Source organism: Prunus persica, chromosome G5 (genome assembly GCF_000346465.2).
Source record: "Prunus persica cultivar Lovell chromosome G5, Prunus_persica_NCBIv2, whole genome shotgun sequence".
Classification (NCBI taxonomy): domain Eukaryota; kingdom Viridiplantae; phylum Streptophyta; class Magnoliopsida; order Rosales; family Rosaceae; genus Prunus; species Prunus persica.
The window spans coordinates 9,630,313-9,646,677 of NC_034013.1; the positions used below are offsets into that span (position 1 = coordinate 9,630,313).

The 16,365-nt window shown below is 37.9% G+C and overlaps 3 protein-coding genes and 2 long non-coding RNA genes across 6 annotated transcripts; 4 read left to right on the plus strand and 1 right to left on the minus strand.

Moving 5' to 3' along the window:
- Nucleotides 833-1,319, plus strand: LOC109949274. Its single transcript, XR_002271844.1, has 2 exons — nucleotides 833-990; nucleotides 1,117-1,319. It is a non-coding gene; the product is annotated as an uncharacterized LOC109949274 (long non-coding RNA).
- LOC109949266 lies at nucleotides 1,526-1,994 on the plus strand. Its single transcript, XR_002271829.1, has 2 exons — nucleotides 1,526-1,593; nucleotides 1,700-1,994. It is a non-coding gene; the product is annotated as an uncharacterized LOC109949266 (long non-coding RNA).
- LOC18776706 lies at nucleotides 3,023-3,963 on the plus strand. Its single transcript, XM_020564661.1, has 2 exons — nucleotides 3,023-3,404; nucleotides 3,533-3,963. Exons 1-2 carry the CDS (start codon nucleotides 3,366-3,368, stop codon nucleotides 3,851-3,853), a joined length of 360 nt encoding a protein of 119 aa, XP_020420250.1. The 5' UTR covers nucleotides 3,023-3,365; the 3' UTR covers nucleotides 3,854-3,963.
- On the plus strand, nucleotides 5,822-11,331 carry LOC18777067 (protein TPX2). Of its 2 annotated transcripts, none has more exons than XM_020564692.1 (18): nucleotides 5,822-6,347; nucleotides 6,752-6,901; nucleotides 7,025-7,099; nucleotides 7,407-7,560; nucleotides 7,812-7,920; nucleotides 8,227-8,277; nucleotides 8,817-8,914; nucleotides 8,996-9,071; nucleotides 9,156-9,218; nucleotides 9,398-9,484; nucleotides 9,613-9,671; nucleotides 9,837-9,915; nucleotides 9,994-10,059; nucleotides 10,164-10,226; nucleotides 10,370-10,447; nucleotides 10,552-10,596; nucleotides 10,729-10,826; nucleotides 10,912-11,331. In XM_020564692.1, exons 1-18 carry the CDS (start codon nucleotides 6,188-6,190, stop codon nucleotides 10,928-10,930), a joined length of 1,530 nt encoding a protein of 509 aa, XP_020420281.1. In that variant the 5' UTR covers nucleotides 5,822-6,187; the 3' UTR covers nucleotides 10,931-11,331. The 2 variants fall into 2 exon arrangements, with proteins under 2 accessions (XP_020420281.1, XP_007210668.2); XM_007210606.2 differs by having other exon boundaries at nucleotides 5,824-6,347; nucleotides 10,909-11,331.
- Nucleotides 11,369-13,549, minus strand: LOC18777477 (guard cell S-type anion channel SLAC1). Its single transcript, XM_007208967.2, has 3 exons — nucleotides 12,982-13,549; nucleotides 11,838-12,643; nucleotides 11,369-11,736 (listed from the first exon to the last, which is right to left on the minus strand). The coding sequence occupies exons 1-3, from the start codon at nucleotides 13,513-13,515 to the stop codon at nucleotides 11,388-11,390; spliced, it is 1,689 nt and encodes a 562-aa protein (XP_007209029.1). The 5' UTR covers nucleotides 13,516-13,549; the 3' UTR covers nucleotides 11,369-11,387.

Consider the following 16,365-nt stretch of genomic DNA (forward strand, 5'->3'; position numbering starts at 1 on the left):
GCCTACTCGATTTGGCTTTTGTCCAAAATAAGTCTAGCCATAATCTCTCAATAGCTGTCGGCTTGTATTGGCTTCAAATATTATGAATTCATGAGAAAACTTGTCCTGCATTTATCAATATTTTGATTTTTATAATTACCGGAAAGACGAAAGTTCTATTGTCTTTAGGCTTTTTTTTTTTTGTTTTTTTTTGTTTGAGAAAACCTCGACGGAATGAGGAAAACTTTATTGATAAAGTGAAGAAGTACAATGAGAGGGACAATGTGTCTGACCCCGACTCAACACATCACATAATAGGGCGTCTTGAATAAGATCAGGGGGCACCTCAAACCAAATAAAGTTGTCCACATTATGCAAACCAAAACGAGAAAATCGGTGTGCAACACCATTTGCTTCCCTAGGAGTAAATTGTCTCTAGGGTATTTTAAACTTGAAAGTTGTAACACATAAATCAGATTAAGATGAAGTAATGTGTTACAACTTAATATTTGAGAAAAATAGAAAACTTTGCATAAATGAGATCATGTCTATATGCGCCCCTTAAATGTCAACTTTCCTTATTTTGGATTGGAAAAAATAGAAAATCAATATTATATCTATTAAATTAATACAATTAATATTACTTGTGGGACCCTATTCAAAGTGGGCCCCAGAAGTAAAAAAATAAGCAGACTCCTCATCTGATTCTGATCCTGCCGATGCCTAGTTTTTCAGTTCTTTTATTATTATTATTTTTTTTAATGTGTTTTATTGATAATTATGTATTTTATTGATAATTAATAATTATTAAAGTAGCCATGTATTTTATATATATGTCAATCATGCAGGTCGATTAGAATGGTGGGAGACACAGTTATAACTGGTAGTGATAATTTTGGACTGCAAGAATGTGGTCTATTTCCTGAGGAACATGTGATGGTGTTCTAGCATGCCATGCTGGCTCAATATTAAGCGTTGAATATTCCACACTTGACGAAGGAATAATTACAGGTTGGCACTCCTATTCTATTTGCTCTGTTATTTTTCCTAAATTGCTCTGAAGATTTTTGGTCACAATGCTTTAACACATGAGCCGATAAGAACTATTGGAATTATAACATTTGATTTCTGTTCCAGGTTCAACTGAAGGGCTACTCCGCTTTTGGGAAAATGTGGAGGGTAAGAGCATTTTATCTCGACTCTAGAATTTTCATTTTTCATTCTTTCATGTTCAACTGGTACTGGTGACTATTAAAATAGTCAAGGGAATACAAGATAATGTTGGTTGGTTTCTTTCTACAAGATTTTGTGTAATTAATCAAATAATTATGTCACAATTCCCACAGCCAACTGTATTCCAAGTTTCCTAGTCGGTGTCAGAGCTCCTACCTATTCTATTCCCAGTTTCCAGTCTTTGAAGGGAAAAGATGATCATATCCTATTTCTAATCAGAAAAGGAAAGAAAAAAAAAAGGTTAAAAACCTTACAAGTGCAACAACGAACGGACAAACCTAGGGCTAGGAGCATTGGATATCTTAGATCTGCAAAGGCAGCCCGGGAACAAAATTGTTTGGGTGGCAACTATACCGAACACCACAAAGAACAGTTGCTGTGGTATGCACTAATCCTACTTTCTGCATGTTACCATTCTGCATGCATCTGCTTGTTAATGGCTATTTGTTTCCCCTGTTTTACTCACTCACTACCTTGTGATATCCAGGGGAGATGTATTGCTCCGGACCTTGAGAGGAAAAGGATATGCAGCGGTGGTCGTAATGGACTTCTTAGGCTTTGAAACCTACCGTAAACATTTAAGTTCCTGGTGCGTTTGTATATTTAAGATGAATATTGAATGTCACAAGTCAATTTTTTTCTTTTAAAAAATAATCAATTTTTGGCAATATATTTTACATGTTGTAGCCACCTATGTAAAATCTGAGTTGTCAAAATGATGTGTTAAGCTAAATACAAAACGAATAGAAGAGTGGGTGATTTATTGTTGCCCCATTTGTGTATTTTCGTGCTTGATGGTGTACTTTCCCAATCTTGGAAACTTGTTCATGTTCCCCCGTTATCTTTTAAATTAATTAAATTGCTAAAAACAATGAGAGAAAAAAAATAGAGTGTAACCTAAAAACCCAAAATTAATTGTGTTATCAAAGTTTCCTAGTCGGTGTCAGAGCTCCTACCTATTCTATTCCAAGTTGGCAGTCTTTGAAGGAAAAAGACGATCGTATCCTATTTCTAAGCAGAAAAGGAAAGAAAGAAAAAAAAGGTTAAAAACCTTGCAAGTGCAACAACGAACGGACAAACCTAGGGCTAGGAGCATTGGATATCTTAGATCTGCAAAGGCAGCCTGATAAGTGTTAACGCCGGCGTCAATTAGATTTAGACCTCCTTTATATTGTCTCTCTTGCCGCTAAAGGAAGCAGTGGCTACTAGTGTTCTCTCAAAGCACTTGCGGTATGCGTGGGCATGGTCTACTCTGACACTTGATTTTGATCCCGAGGAAACTTTGATCGACTTCATATACCACAGTCGAACATTGCAAAACAAGAAAAGCCATAGGTATGTCAATTGGGTCAATCGTGTAGTGGAACAACATTCTGGCCCTAACATCAAACTATTTAGGGCTTGCTTCGATCTAGATCGCCGCTTTACAAGTTCCATCGATAAATGGATTGAATTTGCATTGAAAAAGAGAGTTCAAGTGTTAGTCTTGGATTTTGTTAAGGAATATGGAGTCAACAAAGATTCATATATGTTTCCCCGCAAACTGTTAGGTCTCGAAGAAGGGTTTGCTTCAAGGCATTGTGTTGGACTTAAATCCCTCCAAAGTTCTTTCTTTTAACTTTGTTGATGTGACTGGAGAAATTCTAGAGCACTTCTTGTCAGTGTGCCCATTTCTTGAGCGATTATCAGTTGAAATTTCTAGACGAATGTGATGACCTCAAAAGAGTTGAAATTTCTGACACAAACCTTGTTTCGTTTATTCACACTGGGACTGCAATAGACTTGCGTCTCAGTAACGTACCCTCTCTGGTTGAGGTAGCCATTAGTAGTCAAAATAATGACATTGCTCGTTTATGTGCCTCCACTGCTTTCATGAGACTTGCCTTTACCCAACTTGCATGTTGTCTTTATCAGCTAGAGACTCTCATGATCAATACTCAAGTAGCGGTTAGTATTTATGCTTTATTTTCTTATGATGATATGTTGTTTTTCTTTTCTTTTTGTTTCGTTTGATTATGTAGTTACTCACTCTCTTTTTTGGCTCTCAGGAGTACAATAAGGATTACACCTTTCCTATATTACCAAATCTCAAGCATTTGGAGTTAACGGTCGAAGGAGATTACAAGTTGAGTCTTAGCCAATTATCGTCTTTTATGAAGGCATCTCCTTACTTACAGAGACTTGCGTTGAAGGTATATTTTTTTTGCATAATTGTAATTCGTTGCGTTAAAGATATTTTGAATTTAATGGTGATTCTATTTGTCACATGTAGACTTAATTGTGGTTCTTGTTCCACTAATAAATTGTTTGTTTGATGCAGCTGCGATTCTGGGAGAACCCTTTTAATGAGGGGAGAAAAATAAAGAAAGCTGTCAAATGGCCCCACCATTACATCAAGGTAGTAGAAGTGTTAGGGTATTGTGATCGTACCAATGCTCTTGAACATGTCACGTTCTTGATGGAGAATGTTGTTGCTCTCGAAAAACTTGTTATTGTTCCTTATTGGTCGTGGGATTGTCATCATAGCGGATCAGAATCAGGAAAGAAAGAAAGGAAGAAGGAAGCAAAGGCAAGACGTCATGCTAATATGCACCTTAAAAATAGGGTTCCTTCAACAGTAGAATTTGTTTGCTTGAAATAAGTCAGGAAATTCTTCACTCATATTCTTTGCAACTTCAAGTGGCTACGAAACTTCATAGTATGAAACTTTTTATCTAATTTGATGTCGTGTGAATTGGTCTACTAGTTTGTTAGAATGGACGGGGCATGGTGTGAGTTGTAGAAAAATATAATTGTGTGCCTCAGTAATATTTGTCACATTATCTTTTACTAAAACGGGACAAACTACTTCCGATCTATAAAAAAATTATTTTTCATAATAAGAAATTATTGCATAAAACTAAAATAATGTCATGTGATATAACTCGTTCACGTGTTGTAATATAGATAAAAGACAGAGTATTTTTTTCCGCTTATAGCAAAATCTAATATATGATGGATGCTACTGTAGGCTACTTACAGCCTAAGCTGCATGTTGTCAAATGTCGGGCACGTTTGAAAAGCTGTTTGCTCCCCAGAGCCCCAGCCCCATACCCTAATTTAGGTCATTATGTGTCCACAAAGAAAAACACCTGTGCACATGACATAGGGCATCTTCCACCATTTGCTTCAGAACCAAGTTGTATGTTCTTAGTTGATGCAAAGTACAAGTTAGGTGAAGGAAAGGCATCCAATGTGGGAAAAAAAGAAAATTCCCATATTGAATTGATGAACTAGAAAAAAAACTTAAATGGTTATCATTTATATTTTCTGTCACATCTCTCTGAAACTTTGAGCTACCAAGTAATCTTCCCATTCAATTAGAAAAGCCTCGGATGCTATAGACCAGTACAAGCACCTTAAATGCTCATTCAATTCTTTCCTCAGTGATCGATGGACCCATATTTCAAATTTGTTCAGATCAAGGACAGTAATCTGTACACAATTTTGTGTATAGAAACTATATAAGCACAAACAATGTTCAGTTTTGCCTGGTTGGTGTTGCATTTTAAATCTTTTACACAAAAATAATCTACTCAATTTGTGTCTTGATTCAAAATCCCATGTTTATAACATCCTCTTTTTGGTGTGAAATTGTGTTGTGCTGTATGTTGAATTTTCCTCCTTAGGAATAGAGTGGAGTAAGATTGCATATACACTTCAGTATGGTCAAAAAGTCTACATTTATGATTTTCTCTTTGACAAAGGGTGCCTATAATATATTTTTTTTTTGTGAAAGACAAACTATCAAATCACATAATTGAAGAGACATAGTGACCGACCGGGCTTTGATTTAGCGGTATCTTTCGTCATTTTATTAGAAAAAATCTCAGTTCATTTATTGGTTTATTATTTTTTTAAGAATTTTTTTTATTGAGAAAAGCGATAATATACTAAATTCATATATACTGTACAGATGTTAATATTCAAACTCAGAACACTAATAGGTCATTTGCATAAAATTCACATAAATGACAATGACAATATATATTTGTAATGAGTTGATTGAGTTTTAGTTAACCTTAGTTTCAAATATGATTTTATTAACATATTTAAACCTTAATTAAGTTTGAGTTAAGTTCTGAATCTGGAGGTATTGCACCCCTAGATGAAAAGAACTTCACAATATAATTTGCAGCACCAAATTCTGATATTGCCTATCTTGCCCTTTGATCACAGTCTCATTTTTGAACCTGTGAAAGGAGGGGCCCCATTTTTCCCTCTATATGACCTCACAAACAAACACTACCGTTAGGGACAATCTTGCAATTCCACGAAACCCGAAGGGCATACTGAAGACGCGCCGAAACTTCAGAGTCGTAGACAGGATTTCACCACCCGAAACCGAGCGCAAAAGCCGATAACACTGCCCCTCAGTCGAAGGACACAACCGAAATGACGCTCTTATCCACCACGCTATTCAAAATTCAAACCCAAACAGTTCGCAATTCCCCAAAAACCCCAGGGGCACATTCGCCAATCCAAATCCCAATAAAAATTAATAATATATAACTTCTCCAGGGCCGTAAGTTCAAATTTTGCGGATCGTTACAAAAAACTACGACGCTACAAAACAAAAAGAGAAGCCTGGCATATGTCCAAAGGCCTAACGCTCCTGCAAAACGCACTCTGCCGGCTTTAAAGTGCTTGCACCCTACGGCCTTGCGCTTTTGACCCCTTGTACCTTGCGCTTAAATTTCGGTTACAAAAATTTTACACGGGTGGTGCCACAGTGCGGCGAGCGGACCTTGCTCTCTCTCTCTGGCTGCTGCTACAAAACGGAGCCGAAACCTCCAGATTTAGGGCTTTAGCAGGTCGGGTTCTGAGCTCTGAGTCCCGAATTAGAGATTTTCGGTGATTGGATCCATGGTCTTTGGCCCTGGTTGTGGTGCATTGTAGAGAGTGAAAGTGGAAGAGAGAGAAAGAGAGAGAGGGAATGGAAATGGAGGTTGAGCAAGTGTTTATGGCTCAAGAAGTTGACATTGACTACGAGTTCGACGCCGCTCGGTGCTTTAACTTCACCAGAGAGGAAACTCCGGCGGAGGCGAGCCGAGCCGAGCTCTGGTTCGAGTCCGCCAAAAGCTACCCGCCGTCTCGTGAGCTTCTCTACCTTAGACGACACGTTTTCTTGAAATTTATATTTTTGGAACTATTTCTTCTTAAATATTTTTGTGCGTTTGATTAAGTTGAGCTATAGTAAGCTCGGCTTTATCCATTTTTTTAAAGCATTTACAAACCCTAGCAATCTTCTTTGCTAAAATTAAAAAAATGATTCTTTTCAATGTTGTATCTATATTCCGACAATTCCATTCGAAAGTGATTATTTTGGTGATATATTTACTCTATTTTTTTTTTTTTTCAAAATTGATTTTACTCTGTGATACATTACCTTATTCAAAACAGATATCTGTGGTTTAAGGAATTTTAGCAATGCATGAAGTTATATATATTGGATAGAAGGGAAAAACTACCAAGCTTATGCCATTTTTGTCCGTTTCAGCTTTTGTGACAAGGTTAGTACTAGGAGCGGACATCCTCCGGGAAAATGTAAACGTCTCCCCAAAATCCAGAGCTGTGGAGAATACGAATGACGGCGAGTGTGATATGGGTGGGGGCGAAGAAGTATGTGCAATGGATGTAAATAACAGAGGTATCGATCAAACTTCTTGGTTTGTGCCTGGTGGAGAGGCAGGATTTAGAAAGCAAAGTCTTTTGAGCATCTTTATCTTGGTTTGAAGTCTAAATGTTGAAATGTAATGTGTCTATTTTCTAGATTGCGGAGGAATGAATAGAGGGATATTTGGAAATGTACAAAAAGTTCTAAATCAACCACATGGAACGGGTACAGGTGATCATTCTGGTACCTTTATGACTACTGTGTTCACTAATGGATTTCCCAAATGGTTTCCGAATAAATTAAGAGCATGATATAATGATTTAGTGAATACTTATATTTTTCAACTTACGTTATTCATGATTAATTTTACTGTACCTATTTTAAAATCTGAAGGCTTTCAGCGGAAATTAAGCTTTACACAAATATTGAGTACGATGTTATCATGAACTATGATTAAGTTATTCCATGGGTCCAACATGATGTATCTTTTGTTTTTAGTGTTTTTTCTCCCTCTTTAATTTATATATTTGTTTTCCAGGAATGACATTCTACAATCACTTAGCCGGTGATAAGCTAAAAGGTAAAAGTAAATCTTCTGTAAAGCCATCTTTCCCCAGGAGCTCAACTTTGATGAAACCTACAGTAAGTCAGCTCGCTAAGCAAAATCTGAAACCTCAAATTGGCGGTTCCAGGTAATTCAGAATGTTCTGCATCTATGCATACCAGCATAGTTTTCATTAAGTTACTTTCTCACCCCAGATATTCTAGGTGGGGCTCTTATTTGTGAAAATGCTACTGGGGTTGTTAAGTTGGGCATTACTCTGTCCAATAAAGTATTTAATTCAATTTGATAAATCCCTGCATTCTATGTCCTGTATACCCAATTGATTACCCTTACATCCCATACTGACCGCATTCTGATGTTTTATTACGACACTGTTAGATTTCAGATGCTGCATTTTGAAAACAACGAGAAGAGCTTATGTAGTTCTTCTGGGGTTGAAAGTCAAGCTGCCAAGAGGCAAAAGCTAGATGGAGGTCATTTGTGTAAGGTATGTAAGTTTTACTAGTCTATCAGTAATTTGTATTGAGGATATTCCAAAAATTTATCGTCTTTCTATAGAACTTGGATCAGTATTCTTCCGTTACACACACTTGGACCAGTTCTTACTGCATGATGATTATGTTCTTTTGAATGTGTATTATTCTCATTTAAAATCTAAATAGTTATTTAAGTCAGGTGTGCTTTTGACTTACTGTAAATTCATATGTATCTAAAATTGGATAGAAAATTTACACTTGGTTTTTGAACTAGTGGTTCCTTTGAATTGAGCATCATTCTTTTTTCTGCATTTCAGGTTACTGACACAAAGCAGCAAACAAATTTGGTTCACAAGGTGCCTAAAAAGGTATTCTACCTACTGCTTGGTGTTTGATTTTCCACCAAAAAAAAAAGTAAAAAAGAAAAAAAATTGTTTTTAGATTTGTCCAGTATTTGTTTGATAAGTAGTGTGCCTAAAACTTCGCAAATTCTGAAATTTGTGATTTTCTTTACAAAATCATGCTTCCGATAAACCAACAGCTTTTGTTTGTGTGGCTAACTGTGACCCAAGCCTTGCCAAAATTACATCCAATAACACTAAAGGTTATGCCAAAAACTGTCCTTCCAAATTGAAACTTTCGATCAATTTACCTTTGTCAAAATGCAACTGCTACCTGTATTTCAGAACATTTTACATTGTTAGTGAAGTCTTTAATGTACTTCTGGGTGTCATAAGTCTTCCATATTTCTTACTTGTGATTTTGTTCTTAGATGGCTGAAGTGATACATAAAAGGGAACTGAAGATGGCCTATAGTGTTGTATAAAGATAATGTACTAAATAAGAGATCCGCCCAAGTTATCAGTAAAGTTTATAAAATTACAATATTTATGCGTTGGTATTTCAGGATGAAACTTTTGATAAAACCACTGCACATGCCAAGTTGAGACTTACTATTCCAAGAGAGCCGGACCTTGAAACAGCATCTAGGGCACATAGGATAAGGTGAGTTCATTCTATCAGGGCACAAAGCACATAGCTTTATTTACCAGTCTGCAGGGTAGTTATTATATGTTTATATTTCAGGCCTAAGAATGCATCAGTGCTAGAACAAGTGACATCAGCTCATCGAAAATTCAAAGCTCGTCCATTGAACCGAAAAGTTGGTACTTAAAGTTATTAAATTGGGATTTGAATAGTGTTTTCACTGTCATTCTTCCCTCAAGTTTCTGTTTCTAAACTGCAGATTTTCGAGGCTCCTTCATTGCCACTCCCAACAAGGAGCACTCCAAAGTTGCCAGAATTTCAAGTGAGTGTTTGATATTTATAATTTGGTTGTTCTTAACATATTATTACTCTGCACCAGTGGCTTGGAAGATAATGACTTCTGTAGCTCAAACTGAAACGAAATAAAGAAAAAGGTTCTATATAAATAATTATGTTTTGGAGTTTTGTGGCTCAGAATCCCTTTGTTACGTTTCTTCTTAGGAATTTCACCTCAAGACAATGGAAAGGGCCATGCAAAATACATCTGCTGTTTCATCATCCTCACATCGTTTCAATGATCCTGAGGAGGTTAGCTGTTATTTTCATTAAGTAGTTTTCACTGTTATCTGAAGTCAAAGTGATCCCTACTGTCAAATGTGAAACCTTGTGCCCAATTTTTTTTAATGGAATCATGACTATTAATGTCCATTTTGCAGGGTTTGGACAAACCTAGTATTTCTACTGTTGCAGAAAATGGAAACAGAGAATCTAGAAGGTAATAACAGAAAGAATCTTTCAAACCAAAGTCAACATGAGAAAAAAGGAATGTCCAGTTTACATTTAGTTCACATGAGAAAAAGGAATGCTCAGTTTACATTTTCCAATGTTTTAGTATAACTGAAAAATAGTTCTTACTCTGGGTTTGATCTACTTTGATTAGACCAAGTACGGTGGATGGTCCCAAGCAGGATGGAAATGAAGTAATGCAAAAATTCAAAGCTCGTCCTCTTAATAAAAAGGTAATGTTTTACTGCTAATTTACTAGAAATTCATTCTAGCAGATACCAACTATGGGATTATTTCCTATCTTAGTGCAGATTTTATCTAGCAAAGGAGATATTGGTGTTTTCTGGAATAACAAGCGGGAAACCACTGTACCAATGGTAGCTCAAAGACGTTATCCTATTGCTTAGTGACGACATATTGTTTATATTTCCCAGTTGTCAACATCATCTAAGCTAACAGCATGTTTTTGTTTCATATAAAGGAATTTAATTTTCAGACAGAGAGGAAAAATCAGCAGTTTCCACCAACGGATCTCTTCAGTAAGGTAGATGCTGACAAGTTTTTGTAGTTCTTCTTTGTATCCCTTTTGTAGTAATTCTCTCTTATTGTTCCTATATTGTAACCATATTACTGTTTCCATAACTTTACATACCTGTAATTCTCATTTGTTCTTCGGTTGAATCCTAGCTGTCTTTGACATCTGAGCTCCAGCCAAAGAATGGATCACGGTTGAAAGTGTCTCAGCCTACATCTTTATCTACGAAGGTTATCCTTGTTCCCCTTTCATTAAACGTCAAACATATACTATTGATTAGAATTCACGTTCCTTAGTAACTATTGAGTTATTTGATTTTTTTTTTTGGCATAAGGACTCAAAAGAAAATAGATCGAATTTTTTCCAACCAGAACACAAGGTAAAGTACCTTATAGAACTGATTGTTAATATAATCTTCATTGCTTATTTATTTTTGGTCCTTATGAGTGCTTGAGATTCATTTAATTCCTTCTCTCATCTTCTATGCTTGTGGTCTCACATCCTCTTGTAGATAATGGTCAAAGAAAAACCTTCTCTGTTTGGTGCAAAGCAGGCTCAATTTGGGGGTGACAGGTGCACCACTGATGTTGATAACAAATCGAGGATGAGGTGTGCCAGCTGAATGATGGATAATTGATGCTATTCTCATTTCTCTATTTTTCTTATTCAAGTATTGTCCCTGAAATTGCAGCAGGAGTTTTGGCGTCCGTTGAAAGTGAAGGAGCACAAAGTTCTGAAATAGCTCCTACAGGGGCATCAGATTTGGTTATCTGCTGTCAAAATGAAAGACCAGTAAAAATATGTTTTCGGCCAATGATTGCACAACTCTTTGGAAAGATTATGAAGCCCTTCCTTCTGTTGTAAATGGAAAATCCACAATGGCTGGTGTTCTTTCAGATATATGTAAAACCAGCAACTTCTTTTGCATTTCTCCAATTGATTTCAGTTGAAATCGAATAAATATGTCGAAGGCCGGTGTTGTATAGCTGTTAAGGCCACCTCTTACTTACAACATTTTCTTTTAGTGGCACCCAGACACATGTAATTGTGATTAGTCAAAGAATATACACAATTTGCAGTTATGTGCTCAATAGGATGATATGTTGAAAAACAATTACAGAACTTCATATGTAATTTCCATTTAACTGCTCTCTCTATCTCTCTCTCTCTCTAGCCCTCTTCTTTCCCTCCATCAAAATCCTTGGTTATCAAATTGTGCTTGGTTAGAGCCTGCTTTGTCCAGCGCTTTATATCATAGGCTCTTTTGAAGGGTTTCTTCTCTTTGCCAAGTCTTCTCTTTGTTATGGCAATGGCAAGATCGTTTGGAAACAATGTGTGCCAAACAAAGGCATGAAGAAGCGTGCACATGAACAATACTGACACCATAGCAGATGACATGAGAGAAAGAGTAACTGCAAGGCCCTTGCTTCCAACTGACGGTACTTGTTCTGCATACTTGATGGTGGCTACTGAGAAAGTTGTCATTGGAAAGGTGTAAGACCACCAAGCCACTGAAAATCTACAAAAGGATGAGCTATTATTTAGATGAAATTACGTTTCAATGTCCAGTCATGATTAATAGTTTGATAACATGACATGTAAAACAAAGGAGTAGCTTACCTAAACCCTGTGAAGAAATTGATCCTTACGACCAGTGAAACATACAGAAACAATGCAATGAAGTAGCAGGTCCGCGACACCCCGTCAAACTCCCCGTAAATAGTTTCCCAAGCAATGCTTGCAGCTGACGGGGCTGCGATGAACATGGAATACACAGGGTGTAGCTCCTTAGGCAATGCTTCACTAGTAGGTAATCTCTGATACAAAGTCACAAAAAGCACAAGATAGTGTGCAAAGCCAACTGCCCACAAAAACTTGGCAGCCTCATCCCACCCAACCTTGGCAGCCAAAATTGCCCCGACAAAATTCCCAACTACTGAGAGATGAGAAGATGGATTGGCAACCTTACAAAGCCTTCTCTTCCCACCTGAAAGCCACTGTCCATAGATCTTTAGCTCAAGAAGAAAATAGGGTGCCATGAAAGTGCACCAAATGAAAGGTTGAAGTTTTTCTAGGGCAATTGCAGGTGGTACACCAAGGGTTAAGAACATGCAGACAACCCAAGGAGCAAAGAAGAAGTTGACCCGAACCGGGTGGAAGTACTCTCTTTTCACTGCTTCAAAGTAGAAGATGCATTTGAGGATGTAGGTGAAGGAGACACAGAGCAGGACTGGCACAGCTAATAGCCAGAGGGCAACGTTTATGACGGGTGAGATATTGAGAAACTTGGTGGCTGGGCTGGTGGCTAGGGCATGCCATAACACAGCTTGGCTGCTAAGGCCAAGACAAATACCAAAGCATCCAATTGGAAATCTGAGGAGAAAGGGCCATTTCTCATCTTTTGGGAGGAGAATATCCTCATCATCCTGCAAACCATATAGTAACTCACAAATTAATTAGTTGAGATAAATCTGGTAAATAATATAGTGATCAATATACATATACTGATATTGTTCTCTTCCTGGATAATTTGATATGATATGTTGTCACAGTGTTAATTTGAGTCATTGAAGAGGCTGATTCTGATTTAAATGTATGATGTTAGATTGACAATTTGGCAACATAACGAGTTGGATATCTAAAAAATGACTGAAAGTGATTTCGAATCACTTCTATCAAATGAGTAAAGTTATATTAACATATGAAATGTTGGAACAATTAGTTCAACACTAGACATTGGAACCTGCTTTGATCAGTGTGTTACCTTGACTTGGTCAAGTTCAGGTCCTCTAAGCGCAGCGAAGTATCTCCCAGCAGGAACACTGTGATTAACAGATTCATCAAGTCCTCCTCCATTGCCATCAGTGGTCCTCTGAGACTCCATCTGATCTCTTTCCTTCTTCGAGGGCAACACAGAGTTCTGCTTACTCAGTGTTGATGATTTGGTCTTGAAAATACTGAAGTCTCCTTTCCTTCCTTCCATGCCAAGCCTGCTACTCGAATCGAAGCCTCCGAAACTTCTTCCACTCCTGGGCAGATTAACCCTCTTCTCAAATTTAGCCTTGGACTCTTTTTTAAGCACTGAAAATCCAGTCTCCAGTGAAACTTGCCTATTGAAACTCCCATCACTTCTCTTCAACTCTCTATTGATTTTAATGGTTCTGCTAAATGGGTTCTCTCTGCTAATACTCCCTTGTTCTGCTTCTTCTTCTTCTTCTTCGTCTTCTTCTGGCAAGACTTCATGGATATCAATAAAATGAGAGTTGGGGAAACTTGGAGAAGGTGGTCTTTGATCCATTTTGCTTCTGCTGATGCTAGAGTGAAACTAAGAATTAGTTCTTGGACTAGTTTTCATGTTAAGTCTCATATGTTGTTTATATTTGATATTTTGTTGGAAACTTGTTCCTTATCTACTTTTTAGGTGTCTTCACAAAAAGTGGGAAAAATTAGAAGGTACGTGGGTTCTGCTTGTGGTGGGCTTGGACGATGAAATGGGAGCCAATACTTTTCTTGAGAAAAAGTGGGTTTTTGGAGGGACATCCTGTGAGGGAAAATCAAATGATTTTGGTGGCTTAAGATTTTAATTTGATTATGACGTAGAGAGCAATAGCTATGAGTCTATGACATGAAAGGAAGGATAAAAGCTTTGAATATTCTGTGGCTTAAGATTTGGTCTTTTTCAGGCCCAAACAATGCCATTTCAGGCCCAATTTCAAAGTAGATAAAATGTGAAAACTTTTTTTTTATTTAAATATTTTCATTTTTGAGTATATGCGATAGTCTAAACTACATAAAGAGGGATTAATACTAAAACATTTTAAAACTCAAATGATGGATGCATTGATCAAATTTTTGGATGAATTTTGGAAGCGCTAATATCAGACCATGCAATAACAAAATGGTGCCAATCGTTTTAGGCCTTTAATAGAATAATGAAAATTTTCCATGAAAATTGATTGATGGAAGAAGGTTCTCATACGCGGCAGAGGCAGGCCTCTGAGAAATTTTTTATTTTTTATTATTAAAAAAACCCAATTTGGAATACATAGCTCAAACAAAATTAATCTTCTAGTAGTCATACGTTGCTTACCAATTAATATTATAATTACATTGTAATTTTAACTATACAATCTTTTAATGCCATTCGGTAGTGGCAGTGCCGTCCCTAGCCAGACCAAATCTTATATAAATTGGCAGCATTTGAACTCATTTTGACAACCAAATCAACTGAGCTCATCTTCTCAAAACAACCAAGGTTCATAGAAATTCCGAAGCCAACACTCAAAACCAGTTGAAATGGCCTATAATTCCCAGCTCTTCATTGTCCTTGCCACTCTAGCACTAGTTTCCCCTTGTATTTTGGCTACTGAATTCGTTGTTGGTGATGACAAAGGCTGGACCATCAACTTTGACTACCAAGCTTGGGCTCAGGGAAAGCAGTTCTATGTTGGTGACAAACTTGGTAATTACATTATGAAGAACTCCACAAACTTGCAGTTTATTTATTTTCCCTTTTTTTTTTCTTTTAAATTAATCTAAGTTATGGGAAGGGGAATTTGAATTCAGATGCAGAGTAGGGAGCATATTTACTCCAACCAACTTAATTAAGCCTATATCCGTTTTTTTTCGGTATTTAATCGTCGGTCAGGGAACTAATTCAAGACATTGTGATTTGGTTTTGGTGCAGTTTTTAACTATCCAAAAGGAGCTCACAATGTGTTCAAAGTGAATGGGACTGGTTTCCAAGAATGTGCAGCTCCATTAGACTCTGTGCCATTAACAAGTGGAAATGACGTGATCAGCCTTGCAACCCCAGGGAGAAAATGGTACATTTGTGGTGTTGCCAAGCATTGTGCAGTGGGGAACCAGAAGCTTCTGATAACTGTGCTGCCATCTTCTTTTGCCCCTAGCCCAAGTCTCACTGCCTCAAGCCCTAGCACCTCAATCCCCTACACCTCTGCAGCAAGGATGTGTAGGATAATGCCATCGTTGAAAACCACCACGACGAGAGCCACCACGAGAGAAGCCACGATGACCACCGTGGCGCCCACCACGAGAACCACCGCGCGGATGGGAGGATCCGTGAGGAGAGGTGAAGGAGCCTGGCTGGGAAGGAGGGTGAGTGGTGATGAGGGCTGTGCTATTGTCTGCGGAGGCCGAGGAGCGAGAGGTCTGGTTTTCAAAGACCAGCAGACGAGAACGAAGGTCTGTGAAGCTTGGAAGAGTGGGTTGATTCAGGATGGTGGTGATAAGCATGGAGAAGTCAGAACCAAGGCCACGGAGAACAGCCGTGACGAGATCTTCATCGGAGACAGGCTTTTGAATGGAGAAGAGGGCATCGGCAAGAGATTTTGCATGGTTGAGATACTCATCTATAGTTTGAGATCCTTTGGTCATGTCATGAAGTTGGAATCGAAGAGTGGACGCACTGGCAAGATTGCGTTGGGCATAATGGTTCTGTAAGCACTCCCAAACTGATTGGGCAGAGTCATGACCCACGGTTAAGGAGAGAACAGCCGGAGATAGAGTTGTGGTGATGTAGCTGACGACGAGTTGGTCTTGTTGATACCAAGAGATAAAATCAGGGTTAGACTTGGTAACAGTGGTGGTTGAGGAGGGAGTGTCAGGGGCAGCAGAAGGAGTAGTGGTAGTGGAGGTGATAAATTCAGATGGGGAAGGATTTGAGCCATCGACAAACTTCCAGAGATCATGACCGATGAGAAACGGCTTTATTTGGCGGAGCCAGAGAAGGTAATTGGAGGCGTCAAGTTTGAGAAAGTGGGAGGTGTTAGGGCCGGGAAGAGAGGAGGCCATGAGGATCAGAAAGAAAGAAGAGTTGACTTCAGTGGAAGAATTGAAAGGCTGATACCATGTAAATGAGAATTTCCCGATGAATATTTCATTATCATTGATACAGTTTATATACACACTTTAGTAGAGATACAAAAGGTAAGAAATATGAAATACAATCAATTACAATTAATCAGTAATTAGAATCAATGACAGCTATTATCTAATCAAGACAATGAAGGAGAAGATCTTGTGGAGGAATTGGAGGAGAGTTGACCGGGCTTGATTGCTGCACTAACAATATGGGTGGATGATGGCTGTTGTTGGCATTCTTGGGATGCTCATGGCTTAATATTTG